This window comes from Rhinoderma darwinii, chromosome 3, assembly GCF_050947455.1.
Source record: "Rhinoderma darwinii isolate aRhiDar2 chromosome 3, aRhiDar2.hap1, whole genome shotgun sequence".
In the NCBI taxonomy this organism is placed as follows: Eukaryota; Metazoa; Chordata; class Amphibia; order Anura; family Rhinodermatidae; genus Rhinoderma; species Rhinoderma darwinii.
The window spans coordinates 254,814,552-254,840,931 of NC_134689.1; the positions used below are offsets into that span (position 1 = coordinate 254,814,552).

A 26,380-nucleotide genomic window follows, 5' to 3' on the forward strand; every position below is an offset into this window, starting at 1 on the left:
GAGCCACAGGTTGAAGATCGCTGCTCCATCAGACGCTGACTGCACCCGCTCCCATACATCACATAGACCTCGCATATATACACCTCGCATATATACACCTCGCATATATACACCTCGCATATATACACCTCGCATATATACACCTCGCACATCCGCAAGGACGCTTCTCATACTGAATAGATTTTGCCGCCTCATTTGAATCTCCAGCCCCCAGACTGAACCATCGCTCATGAGCGATCACATGATTCAGTCATCACGGCCATGTGACCCTGACGTCATCAAGGTCCTTCCGCGGATAGGAGCCAGACAGCTTGCCGCTCTCCCCGAGTGGACCGGTCACTAGCTGCTTCCAGAGGTAAGTGCGCGGCTCAGGCACTTTGTAGTGAGGACTGCAGCTGGTATTTAAGGGGGGCACGTGGCGCTGCTGCCACATACTTTACGGCTGCTGTGTCTTAGGCCTCATGCACACGACCGTATTTTTTCACACCCGTAAATACTGGCGTAAATACGGGTCCGGTGTCACACGTATTCCACCCGTTTTGCACCAGTATTTACGAACCCGTGCTCGTAAATATGGGTCCGGTGTCACACGTATTCCACCCGTATTTACGAGCACGTTTTTGGCAGCAAAATAGCACTGCACTAATCGGCAGCCCCTTCTCTCTATCAGTGCAGGATAGAGAGAAGGGACAGCCTTTTCTGTAATAAAAGTTAAAGAAATTCATACTTACCCGGCCGTTGTCTTGGTGACGCGTCCCTCTCTTCACATCCAGCCCGACATCCCTGGATGACGCGGCAGTCCATGTGACCGCTGCAGCCTGTGATTGACCTGTGATTGGCTGCAGCGGTCACATGGCCTGAAACGTCATCCAGGACGTCGGCCCGGATTTCGAGAGGGACGCGTCACCAAGGTAACGGGCGGGAGACCGGACTGGAGGAAGCAGGAAGTTGTCGGTAAGTATGAACGTCTTTTATTTTTATTTTTTACAGGATAGGGGATACATGTCTTTTGTTTATGGCAGAGCGGGGAGATACCTCCCCGCTCTGCCATAGTTTTCATTGTAGTCCCGGCGGTAGTTACGGCACTGGGCTGTGGCCTGCAGACCGGGTAGTCCCCTGACCTCGCCTCACCTCGCAACGCTCCCGTAATCACGGGTGAACACACGCAGCCACCCATGATTACGGGAGCCCCATAGACTTCTATGGGATGCCCGTGCCGTTATTACGGCATGAAATAGGGCATGTTCTATCTTTTTTAACGGCACGGGTACCTTCCCGTGAGCAAACGGGAAGGTACCCGTGGCTAACAGAAGCCTATGAGCCCGTTATTGCGGGTCGTAATAACGACCCGCAATAACGGGTGTTTTTACGGTCGTGTGCATGAGGCCTTAGGGTATGTGCACACACACTAATTACGTCCGTAATTGACGGACGTATTTCGGCCGCAAGTCCCGGACCGACCACAGTGCAGGGAACCGGGCTCCTAGCATCATACTTATGTACGATGCTAGGAGTCCCTGCTACTCCGTGGAACTACTGTCCTGTACTGAAAACATGATTACAGTACGGGACAGTTGTCCTGCAGAGAGGCAGGGACTCCTAGCATCGTACATAAGTATGATGCTAGGAGCCCGGCTCCCTGCACTGTGTTCGGTCCGGTACTTGAGGCCGAAATACGTCCGTCAATTACGGACGTAATTAGTGTGTGTGCACATACCCTAAGGGTATGTTCACACGGCCTATTTACGGACGTAAATCTGGCGTTTTTGCCCCGAATTACGCCCGAAAATAGCGCCTCAATAGCGCTGACAAACATCTGCCCATTGAAAGCAATGGGCAGACGTTTGTCTGTTCACACGAGGCGTATATTTACGCGCCGCTGTCAAATGACGGCGCGTAACTAGACGCCCGCGTCAAAGAAGTGACCTGTCACTTCTTTGGCCGTAATTGGAGCCGTTATTCATTGACTCCAATGAATAGCAGCGCTAATTACGCCCGTAATTGACGCGGCTCTCAAGTGCCTGCACATGCCGGTACGGCTGAAATTACGGGGATGTTTTCAGGCTGAAACATCCCCGTAATTTCAGCCGTAACGGACGCCCTCGTGTGAACATACCCTAACACATGTTCAGTCTGTACTTGGCATTTATAGAGGATTTCCACCCAGAATAACGCACATTATTGTGGACCTATAAGGGTATGTTCACACGGCCTATTTACGGACGTAATTCGGGCGTTTTGGCCCCGAATTACGTCTGAAAATAGCGCCTCAATAGCGCTGACAAACATCTGCCCATTGAAAGCAATGGGCAGACGTTTGTCTGTTCACACGAGGCGTATATTTACGCGCCGCTGTCAAATGACGGCGCGCAAATAGACGCCCGCGTCAAAGAAGTGACCTGTCACTTCTTTGGCCGTAATTGGAGCCGCTATTCATTGACTCCAATGAATAGCAGCGCTAATTACGGCCGTAATTGACGCGGCGTTCAAGCGCCTGCACATGCCGGTACGGCTGAAATTACGGGGATGTTTTCAGGCTGAAACATCCCCGTAATTTCAGCCGTTACGGACCCCCGCCGTGTGAACATACCCTTACTGGCATTCACGGTAATGGTTGTTTCACCTGCTGCAAGTTTGTTTAAGAAATGTTTGCGGCTGTCGCGTTCATCTAAATAGGGATTGTAGAAATCCATCAGCATTGCAGAAGCCGCCCCATTATCAGTCGCAGCAAATCTGCCATGTCTAAACATACCCTTATTTGGACCCCTGTGGCTGGCACACACTGTAATATGGGCACCTGCGTCTTCTGGGGAGCCTTGTGGCCAGTGTCTATCTTATCCAAAAGCACATTTTTTCAGCCCAATTTCTTCAGTTTTTTTTATTGCATTGTAAAGATGTGTGCTCCGCATGAGTGCCATGTATATGAAGCACCTCCCCTGCTTTTCCAGCACTTACAATATTTTCTAGGTGTTGGATAAAAGGGATGTGACATTAATATGACTCCCTCCTAGGAGTAGAAAAACCATAGCGCTGCATTTCTCACATGACTGAAACTCGTGGCGCCCGATGGAACCCATTGGGGTAGATTTATTGACACTGGCATTTCATACACCAGTCTTAATAACCAATTCATTTAAAGAGACTCACCACATTATGAGTGGCCTATCTCCTACATAAGGAGATGGGCGCTATAATGTAGGTGACAGAAGTGCTTTTTATTAAAAACACGATCTATTTTCACCATTTTATTAGCGATTTTAGCTTTATGCTAATGAGTTTCTCAATGGACAACTGGGCGTATTTTTACTTTAGACCAAGTGGGCGTTGCACAGAGGAGTGTATGACACTGACCAATCAGTGACCAATCAGCGTCATGCACTTCTCTCCATTCATTTACTCAGCGCATAGAGATCCTGCTAGATCCTTATGTGCTGTCTTATACTAACACATTAACAATACTGAAGTGTTTAGACCGTGAATAGACATTCCACGGGATGTCTATTCACAATCCCTGCACTTCGTTACTCTGTAGTAGTTACAGCAGAGGAAGCGTGATCTTGCGAGATTACGCGGTAAATGACAGGTTACAGCGAGATTATGCTTTGCTCTGCTGGAGATTGTCTGAATCGAAAAATATAAATGTAAAAACCATGAAACTAATTCTGTGGTGAATATTTTACCACCAAAAATTCTAGACGTGTGGGATGTGGTAGGCTGAGGTCTGAACTGTTAGGGTACCTCCCGTGGATCTTACCGCCTGATTGTTCCGCTATATGTGGACGGAGGGTTTTCAACACCCCTTCCACACGCATTGTACTGCAAATTGCTGTGGGTTTATGGTCTGAAATTCACACAGCATGTCTGCAGCGTGTGAATTCTCCCTTAGCATTATTGCCAATAAGAGGGAAAAGAAAAATAAATAATGGGTTTCCTGCATAAAAGCTAGTTTACACAAAAAGCTCTCTGTTGCCTGTAGCAACCAATCAGATCACTTCGCTCATTTTAACAACTATCCCCAGTATAGGTCCTCAGCATATGATCGGTGCGGGTTCGACACCAGGACCCCCCACACCGATCCGCCATTCCTGCTGCCCCCGGGCGCCAAATGTTTTGAACGGTATGCAGTAGTTGGAGTCGGAAGCAGATGGCTCCGACCACTGTATAGCGACTGTTCTACAGAACTGCAGCTCTGCCCCTGTTCACTTTGCCTCCATGCACTGCCGTACAGGCTCTATGCGCGCGGCTCTGCTGTGTGGTGTCGTTTATATTAGTCACGTTTATATTGAATCAGCTCAATCGTTTCTTTGGATAGGCTCTTACTCTTCCAGGTTTGGTTACTGAGGCTTTTGGGCAAGTCACCAATTATGTGACATTATTTTTCAGCTATGACCTTTATCTAGGCACCTTGAGAAGTATTGAATAAAAGGCCCCTTCTCACTCTCTGGATCCGTTCCGCAGCATGACCTGAAAAATCCATGGATTTCTCAAATTTGAATATAATTGAAAATCTGCAACATGCTTTCTAATCTGGACGGATTTTTTCCCACAGCATGTGAATTGGGTTTTGTAGAAAAAAACCAAACATTTGTATATGTTTATAGGTGCAGGCATTCTTTATTTTCTATGTTCTTTGGTATGTCTCCAAAGTTTGTATGCACACTATATATATATATATATATAATGTGTGTGTGTGTGTGTTTTAACTCATTGTGTACCTACAGTCATCTTCTGTCTAGACCATTTTACTTTTTAATTTTCTATTCCAAAGACTACATAAGCACCTGAATATGGATGCCCTCACAGAAGCCCTTGCAGGAAGCTTTGCTGTCTCTTCTCACCTCAATAGTCCTTCAACGCCTCACCCAAGATTAGCTCAATACAAAGGCAAATACAGCTCTCTGGAGCAGAGTGAACGCAGGAGGAAACTGCTGGAACTACAAAAATTGTGAGTGATGGAACATTAATAATTACATCGGGGTGTCTAACCGTATGCGCTGTATTGTGGATGTTGTCATATTTTGGTATTTATTACCTTTTTAAAAAAAAAAAAAATTTTGTCCTTATGTAAATCAAATGACCGGTTGAACTCTACAAAGATAATTTGTATGTTCCACGACAGTAATTCCTGTAGTGATTGGGCAGTGTGCACAGCATGCATGAGCACATAGAAGCCATTGGCTGCCCCCGATACACTATATTATATTGAGTACATATAGTATATACGCAGTTAAGTCACATTATTATGGCCACCTCCTACTTTCGACATTGGCAGCATGTAGCCCATGAAGGAAGTGATGTGTCGTGGGCTGGCTTGGTGGGTATATAAGGTGTGCGATAGGCTGGTTGAACACATATCACTCGTTGTTGCCATGGGTAAAAGGGGCCATTTATCAGAGTTGCAAAAAAGGGATGCTTACTGGCTTTCAGGCCAAGGGTGGCAGAATTTCTCCAATAGCGCAGTTTGTGAACTGAACTGGTCTCGTGCTGCTGAGGTGAAAACGTATCGTGAGTTGACAAATGGCACCATTGGGAAAAACAGTTGTGGAAGCTGCGGAGCACCACGTGCCATTGATGTGAGAGGTGAATATCAGCTACGAAGGTGTGCGAGGGCCGAACGACACGCTACAGTGGAGCAGCTCACCGTGAAAATCAAGCAGGGGGCTATCAGAAGCATGTCCAAAACAGTTCTGTGTACGGGCCTATGAAGCAGATGGATTGTCACTGCTCCTTTGTGCATCGGAAAAAAAGGCTTCAGTTTGCACGCCAGTATTGGATATGGACCACCGATGATTGGCAAAGGGTTACCTTCTCCGATGAGTTAAGTTTTCTGCTTCGTCGGATGGATGTTGGTGTGTCAGACGAGAAACATCCGATATCATACACCCTGCAACCATTTCTGGAAGAACACAAGCTGGTGGCGGCAGCGTTATGGTCTGGGGAATTTTCTCTGGGCCCCCTCATCCATGTGGAAGGCACTCTGAACCGATTTTGGTATGAATCCATCGTTGCAGATCACGTCCACCCATACATGCTGTTGTCCCAGTGGTGGGAAGAGCACGACCAGGACTTCCAAGTATTTCCCTGGCCCCTTAATTTTTTAGACTTGAACCCAATTGAGCATCTGTGGGACCACCACGATTGTCTTGTTCACTCTATGGATCCTCCCCGGCGCACCCTCCAGCAAATGTGGGGTGTACAGCAGTCAGCATGGCTCCAGATACCTGAGACAACCTACCAGCATCTTATTGAGTCACTCCCAGGATGTCAGCTGCTGTCCGTGCTGCACATGGCGGTTACTCTGGGTAGCTGTTGGTCGTTATAATGTGGCGCGACGGTGTATGATTGTATCACTTGTCAGTCTCTAATCTATGCATCCACAGAACACTCTTTATCCTGTTTTAGATGTAGATATTTTCTTGTTAGTCATTTAGATCAATATAACTTTATTTAGCTTGTTCTTGCGTATTGTTGGATCTAAACACTGCAAAATATAAAGGGGTTCTCTGGTACACTTTCTTATTGTGGAGCTATTTGGCTTCATGCAGTCGCACACATATTGCAGTAACATTGTGGACGATTGTAATAACAACTTCCTTTCCCATGGGGAGCAATTAAGTTTGTGTTATGACAGTTTTTTCCCTGCAATTTGTACTTGACTACTGCTGTTTTGAATTATTAACATTCTAGGTAGTAATTTAGTACCTAAGAGCAGATCTGTATATTGAGTGCAGCCACACATGAGGAATCTTACTTGGGGTTCTATGCATCCTTCATTTGTGGACATGTTCCATGTAAATAAATATTAGTACCTGTGTTTTGCAGAACCTGCTTATGGAAGTTAAATCTTCTAGTTAGAGTTTGAGGTCTATATTTGTTTCTCTGAAAACCTCTTTAATTTAAGTTGGCATTTACAGAAAACGTTTGGACTATGTAAACCACGCTCGTCGGCTCGCAGCTGGGGATTGGACAGAAATAGATGAAGAGCAGGATGATGATGACAAACAAACAAAAGATGGAGATGAAGTCCCAGAGGACATGGATGTGGAGCCCTGTAAGAAGTTACCCAGACATTATGCTAACCAGGTAATATATATGAGAAATATATATTTAAATGTATCCATTATAGTGACTGTCTATGTTGGTGGGTTCAAAAAATAATAATAATACTCAACTGGCCTTTGTTCCACTCTTTCAATATGTAGCGGGCAGGTAAACCCTGGTGATGTCAACCGCTGTTCCCATCATCTCCATTCACTAGACTGTTCTGCATTCTCAGTACAGGTGTCGTCATGGTGTTTGGTAGCATCTCAGACCGCTGCTTTCCCTGTATTGCCACTGGAGGGATGCGGTAGTCTGCAAGACATATCCTATTAAAGTACGAGCATGTCAGAGCTAAATATGGTTATTCAGCCCTGACACAATATTTAAAGTGACTGTCCCAATGGACTGTTGCTTTAACTCCTTAACGCCGAAGGACTGATATATCCGTCCTCTGCAACTGCTAGTTTGCGCAGGAGGACGTATATATCCGTCCTGTGATGGCGCGGGTACTGCCACTGTACCCACGCGATCAGCGGCAGGAGCACGGCTGTTATACACAGCCTGGCACCTGCTGCAACTGCCGGAATCGAAGCGCGCTCCGATTCCGGCAGTTTAACCCATTAAATGCCGCTGTCAATAGTCACAGCGGCATCTAATGTGTTTGACAGAGGGAGGGAGCTCCCTCTGTCACCCGATCGGCGCCCCCGCAAACAAATCGCGGGTCGCCGTCGGGTTTCCATGACAGCCGGGGGTCTAACAAAGACCCCCAGGTCTGTCTTCAGCATCTGCCTGTTAGGTCATGCCACTGGCATCGCCTAACAGGTTGCCTGTCAGTTTTACACTGACAGGCAATAATGCTTTGGTATACGAAGTATACCAAAGCATTATATATGCGATCAACAGATCGCATAGTGAAGTCCCCTGGTGGGACTTAAAAAAATAAATGTCAATCAGTTAAATAAAGTTTGTGGCAAAAAATAAAATAAAAATTACAGTCAAAATCAAATAAACTTTTGCCCAAAAAGTGGTTTTATTTAGTAAAAGAATCAAAACAAATCACACATACACATATATGGTATCCCCGCGATCGTAACGACTTGACCAATAAAATCAACACATTAATTAAACCGCCGGATGAACGGCGTCCAAAGAAAACGCAAAAAACGGCAAAATTCTCTTTTCTCCCATTCCCCCCCATAAAAAATAAAATAAAAGTTAATCTATAAGTCCTATGTACCCCAAAATAGTACTAATGAAAACTACACAATGTCCCGCAAAAATCAAGCCCACATACGGCCACATCGACGGAAAAATAAAAAAATGACGGCTCTTGGAACGCGGCGATGCAAAAACAAGTAATTTTTTTCTAAAAGAGTTTTTATTGTGCAAACGTAGGAAAACATATAAAACCTTTACATATTTGGTATCCCCGTAATCGTGCCGACCCATAGAATAAAGTTAACATGTTATTTACGCTGCATAGTAAACGGCGTAAATTTATAACGTGAAAATTAATGCTGGAATAGCTGCTTATTTTCAATTCTCTCCTAAAATAAAGTTAATAAAAGTTAATCAATATGTTATAAGCATCTAAAAATGGTACAATTACAAAATACAACTCGTCCCGCAAAAAACAAGCCCTTATACGGCTATGTTGATGGAATAATAAAAAAAGTTATGACTCTTGGAATGTGACCGTGAAAAAACAAAAAATAATCCTTGGTCATTAACGTGCAAAATGGCCCGGTCATTAAGGTGTTGAAATTCAGTCTTATTATTTTTCTTAATCTTTTATTTTCATTATTTTTTTTTCCTTATGTTGCTCTCTCCAGCTCATGCTTTCTGAGTGGCTGATCGAAATTCCTCCAGACCTAGCTGATCTTTGGCTCCTCGTAGTCTGCCCCACTGGAAAGCGTTCTTTGGTTGTTGCTTCTCGGGTAAGATGTATCATGTTTGTTGTTTTTGTTTTTTGTTTTGTTTTTTTCACCTTGCCTTTCATCGTGTATATCAGTTATCTTTTCAAATGTTCCTTTGCTAGTTTAGAGTTAGAAGTTATTTTTTTAACAGAAGATGTATGTTTCTCTTGTCAGTATGGTGTCATAATAAGGCCATGTTCATAAAAGAAAAAAAGCAAAAAAAAATTTTTTTTTTCCAGCCAAGTGCTTCCTCTGTTAGAAGTAAAGATGTATCAGGTTTTTTTTATTAATACTACAGGGTGGGCCATTTATATGGATACACCTAAATAAAATGGGAATGGTTGGTGATATTAACTTCCTGTTTGTGGCACATTAGTATATGGGAGGGGGGAAACTTTTCAAGCTGGGTGTTGACCATGGCGGCCATTTTGAAGTCGGCCATTTTGTATCCAACTTTAGTTTTTTCAATGGGAAGAGGGTCATGTGACACATCAAACTTATCGAGAATTTCACAAGAAAAACAATGGTGTGCTTGGTTTTAACGTTACTTTATTCTTTCATGAGTTATTTCCAAGTTTCTGACCACTTATAAAATGTGTTCAAAGTGCTGCCCATTGTGTTGGATTGTCAATGCAACCCTCTTCTCCCACTCTTCACACACTGATAGCAACACCGCAGAAGAAATGCTAGCACAGGCTTCCAGTATCCGTAGTTTCAGTTGCCACAAACAGGAAGTTAATATCACCAACCATTCCCATTTTATTTAGGTGTATCCATATAAATGGCCCACCCTGTATCTATATAAATTATTAGAAGTAATATCAAATGCAAAACAAGATACAAAAATTAATAAAGCATCCGCGGGAATCAGACGGCCACAGCTTCTACCATTGTTTTATGCAGTGCACCACTTGTCCATGGGCAGGCAATATGTCTGATAACACTGCAAAATGGTGATTCACTGATGGCTGCCGCCCCTTCTTTCTTGGAATTTTTGGGGGTCCCAAATGTCGGACTGATCACACATGAATGCCATATACTAGGGATATCCTAAAAAGGGATTTTATAAACCTAAAAATATTTAAAGCATCTCTACGTGGTGACACTTCTGATCTTTTATACTTTTGATACCACCATATTTATTAATGCATGTTACTTTTAACCACTCTAAATTAGGGTTCTACTGCAGCCTATACTAAAAGTGGATATTGCGTGAACAGGTTTCCATCACTACTTCCTGGAGGAAACAGGAAATACAGTGCCAGTGGTAAAGGTAAGTCCGGTTGTTAGTGTTTGGTGGGACGTGTTTTTAATTATTAAAAAAATATTCTGTCTGTAACTGTACTTTAATCAGACAGCCTTGGTATTTTTATTTATTTTTTAAATCCACAATAAAGTTTATTAAATTTTAAACAAAAAGAAAATGACATAGTCTTGTAATTTTGTCAAAGGAGAAAATATAATTGAAATACGATATTGGTACATAAAATACACTCTGCCTGATAGCATTATATCCATTAATAGTGACCGGGACAATGAATGTTAGTTATATGACAAACAGACGTGTATCTAAATAGCTTGATATTATTCTTGGCAGTTAAACAGGGACAAGCCACTCACTGCAACCACAAAACTAGCAAACACTTATGTGCAATGCCTTCTGCTGGACATGAAAGAAATCGGAAGACGTGCAATCTACCTTGTTCAGAGCGTTAATTGTCATGCAAGACCCAACCTACAATAGGCAATCTGATAAAGAATGGTTTAGACATTTTAAGAAACAACTGAGCTAAGGGTTCCCATGGAAAAGGGAATAATCGAATTAGTGGAATCTGGAGGAGATGGTACAGGGGGAATTAATCCATCTATCCCAGATCTCGTGAAGTTTGGCTTCTTTATTTCTATGTTTAAAGAGCCACTTCTTCGGAGGTAAAGTGTGATTTAAATGTATCTAGTCACTAACAGCAGGGGGAGTGGGACCATCCAAAATGTAGCCACCGTTTTCCTAGCATGATATAACGTCTCACAAAGGAAGACACGGTCAGACAGCGAAGGGAAGGATTCAGAATCTATCAACAAGAGACAAACCTTGGGGTCATCCGGTACTGTGACTCATTGCATCGTAGAGAAATTTATGGATTTCTGCCCATTACTCTCTCAGGACAGGAGAACAGTGAATGGAAGAAAGTGCCAGACGTCTCCCTACAAATTGGCATTCATCCAGAAAACCTCGCTTAAATTTACTGGGCCTGATAGTGGTAATATAGGCTCTGTAGAATATACATCTGTCACATGCTCTCACTGTAATTTTGGGAGGCCAGGGACCACTCTGTAACGCTTCCCACATCGGTCTCCCAGCAAGACCTAGCAAGAAGAGAGACTCGTTTAAAGCAGAAGAACATCAAGTCACCATACAGTGTCCAAGAGAAGGTGTATGGGCAGCACAGTAGAACAAAAACCTCCAGGGATCCGACTTGTAAATCCCCAATGGTATACAAATGTAAGGAGAAAGAGGCAGCACTCCAAGGTTCAAAAAATAGAAAGTTTATTCACCCATCAGTGAAAAAGGTACAACGTTTCAGCTGCTCAATGCAGCCTTTGTCAAGCAATATAAAACAGACCGTTCAGTGATTTTATACAACCCACAATGGGAGGAGTTACAAAACTGATCTAAACATTCAAGTAGAAAATTTAAAGTTTATAAGTGTATATCAAATCGACCATATTAGGTCCATCATCATAATGTTATGACATTTATAAAATTGTGTTTAGTGAGCATCCAAGAAGGTGTTTTATTCAAATAAAGTGACAGTGGCAGATCACACAAGATATCCTGATTAGTCAAAACATTCTGCAGCTACGCAGACTCAGGTGGAAGAAATCAATGCACACGTGTGTATATTTTATGAATGAACATACAAACATTGGCACTCACCAAAAACGAAGGTACATAGCATGGGAAGTGTAGTGTGCCAAGTTCAAACATCTACGGCGTTCATGCAGTCCAACTGCGCATGCTCAACACTAAATCACGTGATAAAAATATCACGTGAACGGCTGTCAAAACAGCCCCATATTAGCGTCTTGGTAACCATGCATACATAAAAGCGCCGGAGAGAAAACAAAGTACAGGCATCAAGAGTATAGATCCCAGACCCCAGCGTAAGTCTATTAAAATCAAAGAGTCCTATTTGACCCGACCAATATCACCAATATAGGTGGCATGGTCCGAAATCATGACAAATATGACTGTGGATAAAACCACATCATAGTGTCTAGATACGAAAGGGTTCTAAGGATCTCAAAGAAAATGGAGCAATTCAGGCGATGTATATCAATGGGGGTCATGTGTAGTAATAAAGTACAATAATATTATACAGTATCTACATCCACAAAGAAAAAAAGCACTCTAAACGTCCATGTGTCCCTCGGCTTGGGTAAGTATCCAGAGAAGAAATTCAGTTATTTATAAATCAGACCTGAAAAATAAAAAAATAATAATTAATTATCCAAACTTACAAAAAACTCAAAATTCCAGAGAAAATATGTGCGATCTAAACGTAAAATAAATATAAAGTATGTGTGTATGTATACATATTTTATACCCCTCATAAAAATAGAAATAAAATAATTAAATGAACTCTTACTACATAAGGGGACAATATCATCCGGTAGCAGTATGGGAAAATATCACAATCCACAGTATCCTAGGCCAAAATAAATCTATGAAAATGCTTTTAAATTATACTCAAAGTTGAGTCCCTTAGGTTGCAGCGTATTAAGTCTACTAATCCACTCCACTTCTTTACTTTTTAATACTTTCTCCCTATCACCACCCCTTCTAAGAGGGGGTACATGATCTATGATAAGAAAGCAAAGCTGGTTAACCCTATGTTGGGCTTCACAGAAATGTCTGGGGATAGGTAATTCAGTCTTATTTGTATTGATCGTAGATTTGTGTGTGTTGAGTCTAATCCTACATTCCGTAGTAGTCTCACCTACATATAACAGTTTGCATGGACATATAAGAACATATATCACAAAGCTCGATCTACAGGTTAAAAAATGTCTTATTTTATAAGTCTTACCGGTCTTTGGGTGTGCAACGGAATCTCCCTTAATCATTAGACCACAATTTAAGCATGGATAACAACCACATCGTGAGATACAATCTTGTCTAGCCAAACTTCCACTGTCTATCAGACCTATATCCGTTTTTACTAGTCTATCTTTCAATCGATTTCCTATAAGAAAATAAAGGGGGGGATTTAAATTCTGGAATGTCATAAAAATTCCCCAATAAAGGCCAATGTCTCCTAACCATCTGCATAATTTTGGGACTGTTTGTGTCATAAGTGGTGACACAAGGGATACGTTTTTTATTCTTAGAACCTCTTCTATCTTTAGAGTGATCCCCTTGACTCTCGTTAGTTCTAACTCGGGCAATATGGGACCCGACAAGTCTATCCGGGTAACCCATAGATCGAAATTTCTCTCCCATCTCGTCTAATCGACCAATCATAGTTGATTCATCGTCCACTATCCTCCTAATCCTCAGCATCTGACTAAACGGAAGTGATTTGCCCATCTTTCTAGGATGCTGACTCTCATACCTTAAAAGGTTATTACGGTCTGTACTCTTTATAAAGTGGTCTGTCACTAGATGGTCATCTCTAATAAGAACAGTAATGTCAAGAAACTATTGATTCGGTTGAGCTAACCATGGTAAACTTAATATCTTGGTCCATCCCGTTGAGATCCACAAAAAACTTGAAGAGATCCTGTGTGTCAGTCCAAATGAGGAATATGTCGTCTATGTATCTCCACCATCCCAAAACCTTGGAAAAATGGTGGGACACATAGACGACAGATTCCAGCGGCCGTCGTAAGGAACGGCGGCGGTCCGCGACCACGGCTGTGACACCTAATTTTTCTTCAACTTGGTTAAGTCACCTTACACACTGTTGTATGAGGCAATTTTGATATTTTTATTTCTGCAGTTCATGGAATTTAAACTTTCTGTATCCATTTTGAACTTGTAGTTTTGAGGGACTTTTACTAAAAACATTATGAAATGTCAATATGAGAAATTATTTAAATATATTATTGAGCCAAATTACCTTCCCTTTATATGAACATAGCCCGATTCCTGTGGTTAGCCTTATATCCTGTCCATAAGCTATTGAGTCTATGTAACATTTATCATCTATTGAAAGGCAGCTGCTAAACAATATATCGCTTCAGCTTTGTTCACATCTGCGTTGGGGGTCCCGTTCTGACGTTCCGTCTGAGCTTTCCGTCAGAACGGGACCCTGAACAGACACAAACTGACAGACGGAATGGTGACGAATCCGGTGCCCATGGTTTCCGTTTGTCTCTCTTGTACGACGGGTCCGGTGCACAACAGAGACAAACGGAAACCGTGGGCATCGGATTCATCACCATTTCAATGGTGATGGAAACGGAAACCTCTGGTTTGTGTCTGTTCAGGGTCCCGTTCTGACGGAAAGCTCCGATGGACCACAACGCAGACGTGAACAAAGCCTTCCCTGTTCGATATTCGAATCGCAATACAGCAATATATTAGGTCATTGTTCACAACATAACTTCCACAAGGTTAGTTCCTCAAATATAATGGGAAACTTTACATTTGATTTGCAAAAAAAAAGAAAGATCATATATATTTTAGATATGTCAAATGATGGGTTATACTTTATTTTCTTTTGCAGATTACACTATTCTAGACTGTATATATAATGAGGAGGCTCGAATATATTATGTGTTAGATGTCATGTGTTGGAGAGGACACCCGGTATATGACTGCCAAGTAAGTGATGTGTCTACAGACATGATTGTCAGAATATGTTCTAGAATCTGTCACTTGTAGACAAGAATAAGGCTTTACTGTGTCTTGTTTGCCTGGAAGCGTTCTGCTTATTTCCACGTAATGATCACTGAATCTAATGTAGTCGTTTTTAATAAAGGATTCCCAATATTTGGGACTCCAATGGATGCAAGTTAGATTTTGGGACTCCAATGGATACGTTCGATTTTAGGACACTACAAAATTTCTTGCAGAATTGGTTACTGAGGCCATACAGTTATCATTCTACTCAACGTACAGCATCAGACATGGAGCGAAGACCTAAAATAATTTAAATCTGCTTCAATTCCCCCACTAAAGTGCACGTTCAGATTAGACCATTGCATACACGACTGCCAGACATCTACATTGAAGATCATGGAATCCGGTTGGTAAATTTCAACCTGTCTTGTCCAAGTTGCCCTTCGCAACAGCAATCAGATGGCGGTCTGGCAAGCTCCAAAAATATTGATGCTGGTGAGGTCCGGTGACTAAAATCTAATGTATATGGAATATTGACCGTGTCTATGATGTGTATAGTTATTCTCAGACAAATTTTAATTTACATAGTGTTATGTCATTAGCTGAATATAAAAACCCATCCTCTTCCTTTTTTTTTATTTTTTTTTTTTACAGACAGACTTTCGCTTTTACTGGCTCCTGTCGAAACTTCAGGAAGAAAATGGGCTGTGTGATATTTCCAAGACCAACCCTGTAAGTACCCTGTGAGTTTATAATGGAGTTAGTGAAAGAATAGTAACAAGGGCATTGATCCACAACCTGTGACTCGGGAGCTACATGGTCCTCGCAGTAGGAGCCCTGGTATTATGAATGGCAGCATGCTATATTGTCCCCTAATCCTACAAAAATTGCAGGAAGAGAGAAGGAAGTGTCCCAGTATGCTGCCAAGCAAAAAAAACCTTGTCTTGCCGGTGTGCCCATAACTCTTTCCCCCCCCCCCCCCCCCCCTAAGATTGTAGTTGTTAATGGACGCTGGTCACATATTAAGGAAGTTTTACACCGCAACATATTATGAGATGCCCTCTTCCCATGACATGTGACCATGACGTAAATACGACTATTAACCGCATCAAAAACGTAGGGGCAGATTATTCATACGCTAGTCTTAACCCCTATCCGCACCAGGACGTAACTGTCCGTCTTTGCGGGAGGTTAATTCCCGCACGAGGACGTACAGTTACTGAGTATTTCCCGGTGCACACTGTCGGCGACAGTGGGAACCGGGAGGTCAGCTGTCGCTGCCAGCGGACACTCCCCTCTTGCCGGCCAGCGGTCCTTTGCCGCTGATTTCGGCGAATTAACCCCTTAAATTCGGCGATCGGGTGCAATCGCCGAATTTTAGGGGTTTCTAGCATATCAGCAGACCCCCGTCCGAAATCGCGGGGTCTGCCGATAGTTAGTATGGCAAACGGAAGCCAAACAATGGCTTCCAGGTCTGCCATGGACGGAAGCCCATCAGGACCAACCTTCGGCTGGTCCTGATAGGCTTCCTGTCAGAGTGACAGGAAGTCACTGTGTCGTTCCCGATGCACACTGTCGGCGACAGTGTGCATCGGGAACTTGGAGATCAGCTGTCCCCGACAGCTGACACTCTCCAGTGTTGCCGATCAGCGGCTCATCGCCGCTGATTTCGGCAATTAACCCGTTACATGCGGGGCTCGATTGCGATCTCCGCATGTAGCGGGTTTGTAGCGCATCAGCAGCCCCCATGCAATCGTGGGGGCTTGTGATGGCACCTGGGGGCCAGACAACGAGCTGCAGGTCAAAAATATAAAGTGTAAAAAGTAAATAAAAGTTAATAAAAATGTTTTATAAAAGTGTAAAAATAAAAGGTTTTGTTTTCCTATAAGAAGTCATTTATTATAGGGAAAAAATGAAAACGTTAAAAAAAAAGTACACATTTCGTATCACCGTGTTCGTAACGACCCAAACGATGAAACTATAATGTTAATTTTTCCGCACAGTGAACGCCGCAAACAAAATAAACGGAAAACTGTCAGCATCGCTATTTTTTGGTCACCACCCCTCCCAAGTTATAGAATAAAAAGTGATCAAAAAGTCACATTTACCCCAAAATGGTACCAATAAAAACTACAACCCGTCCTGCAAAAAACAAGACCTCCCACAGCTTTTTTGACGAAAAAATAAAAAAGTTACGGCTCAGAATAGCGCGTCTCAGAAAATAAATAATTTTATAGAAACTGAATTTTATTGTGAAAACGCTGCAAAACTTAAAAAAAACTTCACATATGGTATCGGCGTAATCGTACCGACCGGCAGAATAAATTAAAACGTAATTTATTGCGCGCGGTGAACGCTGTAATAAATAAAGAATTTAAAGCGCCAAAATCGCTGTTTTTTGGTCACCTTGGCTTTAAAAAAGATCCTGAGGGGCCAAAATGCTCACTATGCCCCTAGAAAAATTCCTTGAGGGGTGTAGATTCCAAAATAGGGTGACTTTTGGGGGGTTTCCACTGTTTTGGTCCCTCCGGGGCGTTGCAAACCCGACATGGCACTGAAAACCAATCCAGCAAAATCTGCGCTCCAAAATCCAAAAGGCGCTCCCTCCCTCCTGAGCCTTGCTGTGGGTCCAAACATCAGTTTACGACCACATATTGTGTATTGCCGTAATCGGGAGAAATTGCTTTACAAATGTTGAGCGGCTTTTTCTCCTTTTATTCCTTGTAAAAATGAAAAAATTCTATGTTTCCACAGAAAAATAGGTGATTTTCATCTTCACAGACTAATTCCACTAAATTCTGCAAAAAAACTGTGGGGTCAAAATGCTAACTATACCGCTAGAAAAATGCCTTGAGGGGTGTAGTTTCCAAAATGGGGTCACTTTTTGAAGGTTTCGACTGTTTAGGTACCACAAGACCTCCTCAAACCTGACATGGTGCCTAAAATATATTCCTAAAAAAAGGAGGCCCCAAAATCCACTAGGTGCTCCTTTGCTTCTGAGGCCTGTGTTTCAGTCCAGTAGCGCACTAGGGCCACATGTTGGATATTTCTAAAATCTGCAGAATCTGGGCAATAAATATTGAGTTGCGTTTCCCTGGTAAAACCTTCTGTGTTACAGATTTTTTTTTTTATTACAAATGAATTTCGGCAAAAAAAATGAAATTTGTAAATTTCACCTCTACTTTGCCTTAATTCCTGTGAAACGCCTAAAGGGTTAAAATACTTTCTGAATGTGGTTTTGAATACCTTGAGGGGTGCAGTTTTCAAAATGGGGTGATTTATGGGGACTTTCTAATATATAAGGCCCTCAAAGCCACTTCAGAACTGAACTGGTCCCTGAAAAAATGGCCTTTTGAAATTTTATTGAAAATATGAGAAATTGCTGCTAAAGTTCTAAGCCTCGTAACGTCCTAGAAAAATAAAAGTACGTGAAAAAAAATGATGCAAACATAAAGTAGACATATGGGGGATGTTAACTAGTAAATATTTTGTGTGGTATTACTATCTGTTTCACAAGCAAATACATTTAAATTTAGAAAAATGCAAATTTTCTCTCTGGCCAAAATACTCTCTGGCCACTGGTATACAGTGCAGCTGTCTGTTTTGGGCAGTATCGCCATTTTTTTTTTTTTCATGTCTTAAATTTCAAGTTTAGTGTGTGTTCACCGCTTTGACCACATTGCAGACGTGTCCTTACCCCCTATTTCTTTACTAAATGTGGCTATTGGACATGTGTTAAAGCTGAATGTGGTTTGCAATGTAATAAAGGTTGCAGACCTCTGAACCAGAGATTTACAATTCTATAATAAAATCCATATTTGTTTAAATACTTTTAATCGTTTATGTTTTAATTCAGTTCAAGTTTGTTGGACTTCAGAATTTCCCCTGCTCCCTGGATTCCATTCAAAGTGTCCTCACTGAAACCTATCCCTACAAGGTATAGTATGCATGTATTTGGTTATATGTTCATATATATTTAATAACCCCTTAGGTCCCCTTTAAGTTATGTGACTATTCATATTCCGTAATGCATATAAATATGGCGGAGACAATTGGCTTCAAGTTTTCATAAAAAAGGAGTTGTGTGGTGTTAGAATTAAGTAAGTATTTTGGTAATCAGTAAATTAGGCACCTAAAAACAAGAGCGCGAGTCCTGTCTTTTGGTCAGATCCTATTCTAAGTTCTACTCTGCAGGAAGATTTATGAATTGATCTTTGTCTATTTCTGTTACTCTTTTCTCATTTCTAGGTGGATGGCCTGTTATTTTACCACAAGCACACACACTATACTCCAGGTAGTACTCCACTTATTGGGTGGCTGCGTCCATATATGGCCCCTGATATCCTAGGATTTCCTGCCCCACCAGGACCCCTTACAGAGAAGCCAGCATATGCACAAGAGCAAATGAGACAGATTCTTGAACACAAGAAAGATGGGAAGGGAGCAGCAGAGGGTGGACGCTATGAATTAGAACATCTATCGACAATTTCTCAATCCTAATGATGTGTGTGAGACTGCTGGCACCCACTTACCAGGATGAAATCTACATTTGTTACCAATGAGATGACGGCACTGGATAAATTTAGGGCTGCTTATATACCGATGATCGAGAAAAAACAAAATCTGCATTAAACAATGTCCCTTACGATTGGTTGCTGCCATATCAGTGTTTTGGCCTTCATATAGTGGATTGCTCTGGACCTCACTAAAAAATCGCCACGTTAATGTACAGTGGTGCGTTGTTTATGAACTTGCATTTTTGTAATTTTTGTTTTTTAAATAAAACTACAGTTTCAAAAATTACGTAGCAGGTTTTACTTGTCTGTAGCTCAGCACTTTGTTTTATGTTTTTTAGTAAAGATATCTGGCTTTGTCTATCATTGCATTGACCTAAAATATCTTGAAGGCATGTTACATTTTAGGGTTAACCCGGCTTATTTTCAGCCGTTTTTCGGGCCGTTAACACCCTGAAAAACAGCTGAAAATATGAAAGCTGAATCCTCCAAGCATCTGCCCATTGACTTGAATGGGGAAAACAGCGTTTCGTTCCGCCAGGGATTTTTTTTTTACGCAGCCTTTTATAAAAATTAAAAAAAAGGCGCGTAAAAAAAACTCCCCGTAAAAAGAAGTGCATGTCACTTCTTGAGCCGGTTTTGGAGCCGTTTTTCATTGGGTCAATAGAAAACTGCTCCAAAAACAGCCGAAAAAAACGAATCAAACGTTTGATGCTCAACAGAGGCGGTTTTCCCTTGAAAACAGCTCCGTATTTTACAGCCGTTTTTTTTGTTTTGCATGTGACCCTAAATCCTGTTATCAGGTTGCCTGACGTGTTTTCAGTAGGGACTTTGTCATATGGAAAATTCAGGTAATATGATATGTCACAAATGATTATGACATTGTGATTTTCAGAATGAACGTGCTCTTTTGGGCACTGATAAGGGATTTCTGCTAGTAATATTCTGACACACAACTTTGTAAGTATATGGTCATTGAATAGCACTTTGCTTCTGTGTCAGATTTGTAGGAACAGAAGTTTCGGAGCCGTGCCAAAAGATATATTCCAGCCCTTTCCTTCTAGAAATCAATGGTGGTCTGAAATTAAAGGCTTCACCAATGTAATCTTTTCACAGGTATCTGTTAAATATAATGTTCACAGAATTTTCCCTTTGAAAAAGTCACTGCAGGACTACACTCTGTGGGGCAATGGTTCAGTAAAATGTTTGTGGTTACAACTCTACATTACAGTATTTAAAGGGGTTACCTCATCCTTCAAAAACAAAACAAAAAAAACACACGATTCAGTGAAGTTATGGCGTTTAGTTACATAGTATGGCGCCACCTGATGTTCAAAGTGTATAGCAATGTGCATGTTCATCTATTGAGCTGAGTGCTAGTGAACACGCATTCTCAGTCACTCTCCACAGCCAGGTATCTGCATAGTGATCCTCCGTTTAGAGCAGCCAATAGAAATGGCTTTCTGCCCTGCTGGTCAGGGAAGGAGCAGAGCCTCTGCAGTAGCATGGCAGTAAAGCTAAAGACACACTTTCTGCAGGGGGAAAGGGGGACTATAGCATCAGCTGTCATAGAGGGAAGGAGACCGATTCCGCTCAGAGACCTTCCCCAAGCAGCACAGATTAGCAGCAGCACCAATGGGGGAACATGGAAACAAAAAATGAAGAAGGACTTATTTATGTGAGAAACACTGCAAATTACTTTTCTATTAACCGCATTTCAGGACTTTTGGTATGAAAATGAGTCATGGGATAACTTATTTAAATGTAACCTACCTACAAGATGTTTTAGGACAAAGCAAATAATGTCTCAAAAAACAAAAGTACAATAAACACGATTTGAACAAAACAAAAACTTTATTGAATAAACATTCCAAAAGTGTAAATAACACACCTATAACGTAACAACCCGTACCATAAAGATAATGCTTTTATCAAAATCATTGGTGAATAGTGTATTAAATAAAATGTAAAAAGCCATCCCACCCAAAAAAAAATGTATCCGATTAAACACTCATGTACCCCAAAATGTTGCAATAAAACACCTTCAAACGGGGGGAAAAACAAGTGTCACGTTTTTTTTATTATTATTACTATATGCCAGTGTATTATACTTTGGTATAATAATACACATAAGCATCTGGTGGGGCATACCTAGACTATGCCCTAACAGGATTAATCATAGGACAGCCCTGGGGGAATCGCTCAGGCGATAACTAGGTCTGTATTCACAGTGAGCCAACAAAGTCTGGCATCCCACTGGTGATCAAGCAGACGCAGCCAGAATATTCATGTACATCGGATTGCGGAAAATACCTGCCACCTATGACCTACATGTACTTCCAAATACAGGAAGTGACAAAAAAAAAATTACTCTATCCTGATAATATATTTGTAATGTGTCATTTTTTATTGTATCCTACCTTGTGTATTGGCATCTGAAAAATGAGCGAGCCCCTAATAGTAAATACATTCATATGTGCCCATTTTTACTGGGCTGCTTGTTTATGCATGAAAATACTGTCACGTGATGGTTTGTGTGCTCATAGTGATTTGACCAGATGTAATTAGGGCATTATTTTGTTACTTTTTAGTTCAAATGTCCTATTTGTTTCTATTTTTAAAAGTAAATATGTCACGGCTTAAAGCCACAGCACTTTTTATTTAGCGCTATCTGTCCACCAATAGTTGTATCTGTTTCTTGCTGTTTTGGATCGTAAAGAGGGATTTAGAGTATATTCTTTGGTGTCCAGGGCGATCAATAGGCAGCATCTCATTGGTTGAGTATGTTTTCAGTGTTAAACTGGACATAAATGCAATATACGGACCGTATCGCCAGTTATGGGATATGCAGTGATGGCTTATTAACACTGTTCACACTGTTTTTTGCAGGTGGAAAAATCTGCCTCAAAATTCCTTCAGGAGGAGGTCTGATTCTTCCATTTTCTATAAAGATATTTCTAAGAAAACGTAAGGATCGCTTACATACTTAGATATTTTTAGCATGTTGTACACCTTACGCATCCCAATTGCCGGCCTAAACGTTTGATAGGGTGGAAAAATCCGTCTATATAGTTAATGACCGTAAAAAGATTTTTGCAGAAAATGTTGCATATATTAAAGTAATTGTGTGTGTTCAATCTACATATAGCATACATAATCTAATGACGTTATTGAGGAAGATATTAACATATACATTTTGCACGAAAGGTTAATTGGTATGTACGGGCACCCGTTTTGACTAGGCCTTAACTACATTTACTGTCTGACATGCAATTGCAAATGATGTAAGCATTATCCTCCCATGGATCACAACTTGTTAAATAAATATTTCCATTATATACAGCTAATTCTGAGAGATCTTATTTGCTGTGACAATAGACTGGTGTGTACGTATTTGGACAGGCTGCTATTTGTGTGGTGGTGATGAAGGGGTTAAATGGTGAGCTTTTCCTTGTCTTGCAGAGTTCATGGCTGCCACTAGAGGGTGCCTGAGGATTTGTTCTGGATCTCACTGTTTTTATGACCGCTTCCTTTTCCCCTCACCCATGTTAGGAAAATGTCCCGTTCCTATTAAATCTTCTGCATGAGCCTTCCTGTATTAGTTTTTCAAGCGGGGAGCTAGGCCGAGCTCACCCATAAATCCTCTGCTTCCTCCATTTGAATCCAGCGTGAAGAATTGTCAGAGAGGCCTAGTAATAATATAGGCCTCTCAGGAGCCACAGCCTGTGAAGTGGAGGAAAGATTGAAGGCATGGCACAAGCACTGACACAGGAGGAAGAACAGGTAATTTTCAGTGTGTGTGTGTATTTATACGTTCTAGATACATATATAGAAACTATAGTTTGGTTAAAAATAACACTCGTGTAAAACCACAGATAACACTTCATGAATCGTGTCAATGGCCATACTCCTGTATTTACAGCATGTATAAGCATGCCAAAAGTGCAAACCAATCTTGCATGCAATGGTTGCACATTATAGGACGGTTTCTTACAAAGTGTGCGTTCTGGAGCAGCCATATAATAATCCAGTGGTAAGATGGAGACGGTTTATATGGATAAAGCCTGTGTGTTCTGCCAGTAGGGAATCTCAGATTCCCTGTAGTTGCCCTACTACACTAGATCACATCAATGCATGTTTGCAAAGCTACCAGTCACTTTGTGTGTAGAAAATCTCGCTTCTATAGGCATCATGTGACTCGAAGGCGATCTAGACGACGTCATCGTGCAGGATTGTAAACATGGACACCCGTAATCAAAGGTTAGAGAACGTTTTATTATTTTTTATATTTCAGATCTATATACTGGGATTTCCCTAAATCTCTGAAAACACCTTTTAGGCTACATGCACATTGCGAATTTTGCTGCGGAAAATAAACAGCAAAATTGCAGGGAACTGCAAGAAATTCGCAGGAAAACGCACCTGAAGGTGCGATTTTTTTTTTTTTTGATGCGGTTTTTAAGTTTTGCTGCGTAAACCTTAAGGTCAATGCACACGATGCGTATTACGTGCGGTTTTACGTGCAGAAAAACCACAGCGTAATACAGTACCAGCATAGTCAATGAGCTTCCAGGAAATCTCATGTACACGCTGCGGTATTTTTCTGCACGTAAATTGACCTGCGGTGCCGATTTTAAAATCTGCAGCATGTCAATTTATCTTGCGATTCTGCTTGCGAATTGTATATGTCTAGTGCTGAGGAAAATCGCACTAAAATCCGCAGCATGAAAGTGTGCCGAAAAACGCATCAAAACGTAAAAACCGCACTGAAAAACGCATTGAAAAACACAATTTGGTGCGGTTTTTACCTCCGAATTTCCTGCAAATTGCTGCGGTGTTGGTGCTTATGTTCCACAGCAAAATATGCAACGTGTGCTTGTAGCCTAAAAGAGAGAATTGCTATAGTGCATTAAACAATCACTTGCTGTGGGCAGCACAGTGGCTGGCACTTGGATCCTAAATTTGAATGTGATCTGTAGTAACATCTACATGGGGCTTGTATGCTCTCCCTGCCTACGTGGGCTTCCTCCCACACTCCATAAACGTGCGTCCTAAACTGTGAGTGCCTGCAGAATGGAGGAACTGATGTGACTCGTTACTTTCGGTGTACAACGCTGCAGAATATGTTGACACTCTATATACAACAAAAAATGAAGCGTATGTTATAAATGGAAATCCGTAAATCATCTCTTGTCAATGGCAAGAGTGGTTTATCAGCCGAGTTACAGCAGAATCCTGCAGCTTATGGGTTTTCATCCTTTTTATGAGCGTAATGTCGTCTGGTTGACATGTTCACAGTAATAAGACTGTATATATTGTTTTTGTTCTATTCTGACTATGGGCACTATCTTTTGCATGCCTCTGCCATCTGTTGTCTGTCAATCTTCAACCACAGTACTTAACCCGTCCCGCTTACCTACATTGCTTGGCACTTCTGGATAAAGTCACATATCGCCAACTAAATCACCTGAGTAAAAATCGGCCAATCAGCAAGTAGCATACAAGGAACATACTGTTTTTCTCACATTTTTCTTTTCATTGCTGAAGTTTATTTCCCAGCATTGTTTACTTTGTGCTGTGTTACTCCCCGGCCATACCAGTCTGGGATATTTTTACTTACCCATGCTTTTTTCCCAGGCTACTCAGCGGTTCCTGCAGGAGATGAATTCCTGGACTTCCTTTCACTCGGTGCCCCCTCTCTCATGGGATGTTGCAGTGAAATTTCTAATGGCGAGAAAATTTGATGTTGTCAGGGCAATTGAACTGTTCCACTCATACAGGGTAAGGCTTTAATTAGACTAGCGTAAATATAGTCCGTGTGATAGCCGTTTTTTTTTTACGGTTGTCACACGGACGCATATATTTCAATGGGGCTGTTCACACGGCCGTTGTTTTAACAATAGACTCAAGTCTATGAGGGATCCGTGAAAATGGGTCCCGCACGGGTACGACTCGGACGTGAAAAATTGCTGTTTTTCATGTCTGAGTTTACACTCGTTTGTCTAAATAAAGTTGCGTAACTTTGTAAATACATCACATTTCTTATCTTATACTGATCCAGAGTTACAGCTTGTATTATAGTCCAGAGCTGGATTCTTCATTCTGTTGGTCGCTTTGGCTGCAATTGAAAGTAGAGAGCAATTTGTGGATTAGAAAAAAAACAACAAAAACATTCTGCCTTTTGGTGCATGCATTAGTGTGGGAATGTTGCCTGTCACACAGGAATAGACTTCCATTGTCCAGTGTGACAGGCATCCACTGAACAACACATGTGTGAAAGGGATGGGGTTGGGGGGTATGATTATAAATAAGAATGCTTCGGAGTGGTGGAGAACGGGGGCAGGGGGGCAATTAAATGAATAATTCCATCTGACCGCAATGCTGAATTTCAGGAACAAAGGATTGTGGGGCGCGTTCTAAAAACCCCTGCGTTGGGCACCAAGATCTTGTTCTAATTCTGAAAACAGTTCTTACATTTTCTGTTTCAAATATTTGCCACTTTATTATGATACTGACACTGTGGGCACTTCAATAAGTCTAACACTGTTTGAGTCTGTACTACTTTCCGCTATAAGTATTCTCAATATAGACTTGATGGTTTAGATAGAAGTGGTTTAGAAGGTGTAAAAAGAGAATTTTTGTCAGGTCTGTAATTAACATTTATGCTTTTTAACACCGATCAATGATTTCAGTGTCAATAAATGGTGGGGGCTCCTTTTATGAGCACACTTTAAACCATGGCATAATAGTTGCTGGCGTTCACATTTATTTCACTGGAATGTACTGTGAAAATATAATGTTGAGTTTTTAATTAAAGTGGCTTTCCCACAAAAACATGTATGCCCTATCCACAGGATAAGGGATACATGTGTGATCGATGGGAGACAGCGGCCCCGGAAGTCCCATAGAAGTGAATTGAGCGCTGGCTGAGCGTGCGCACCAGCGCTCTATTCTCATGGAGCACTTCAGGGGACTTTTGGTTCTCCATTCTGCTCATCGCTGGGGACCATGCAGTCAGACCCCCAGCGATTACACATGTATCCCCTATCCTGTGGAAAGAAGAT

General features: G+C 41.6%; 2 protein-coding genes across 2 annotated transcripts in view; both read left to right on the plus strand.

Annotated features, from left to right (window-relative positions):
- The first annotated feature begins 246 nt into the window (after positions 1 to 246).
- On the plus strand, positions 247 to 19,602 carry SNUPN (snurportin 1). Its single transcript, XM_075857777.1, has 9 exons — positions 247 to 355; positions 4,769 to 4,945; positions 6,915 to 7,083; positions 8,874 to 8,978; positions 10,134 to 10,230; positions 14,687 to 14,784; positions 15,457 to 15,534; positions 18,659 to 18,739; positions 19,051 to 19,602. The coding sequence occupies exons 2-9, from the start codon at positions 4,788 to 4,790 to the stop codon at positions 19,300 to 19,302; spliced, it is 1,038 nt and encodes a 345-aa protein (XP_075713892.1). The 5' UTR covers positions 247 to 355; positions 4,769 to 4,787; the 3' UTR covers positions 19,303 to 19,602.
- A 3,212-nt stretch (positions 19,603 to 22,814) lies between these two features.
- PTPN9 (protein tyrosine phosphatase non-receptor type 9) overlaps positions 22,815 to 26,380 on the plus strand; it is a 40,861-nt gene continuing 37,295 nt past the window's right edge. Inside the window, exons 1-2 of the mRNA XM_075857778.1 lie at positions 22,815 to 23,099; positions 24,954 to 25,097. Of these exons, the coding sequence (XP_075713893.1) occupies positions 23,067 to 23,099; positions 24,954 to 25,097 (177 nt within the window). The 5' untranslated portion in view covers positions 22,815 to 23,066. The remainder of the gene's footprint in view (positions 23,100 to 24,953; positions 25,098 to 26,380) is intronic.

What these genes read in the sequence shown, in the direction of transcription:
- SNUPN (XM_075857777.1), top strand. Translation starts at nt 4,788, where the DNA reads ATGGATGCCCTCACAGAAGCCCTTGCAGGAAGCTTTGCTGTCTCTTCT. An exon ending in CCAGACATTATGCTAACCAG is followed by an intron (nt 7,084 to 8,873) that starts GTAATATATATG and finishes TGCTCTCTCCAG; the next exon opens with CTCATGCTTTCTGAGTGGCT. An exon ending in CTTTGGTTGTTGCTTCTCGG is followed by an intron (nt 8,979 to 10,133) that starts GTAAGATGTATC and finishes ACTCTAAATTAG; the next exon opens with GGTTCTACTGCAGCCTATAC.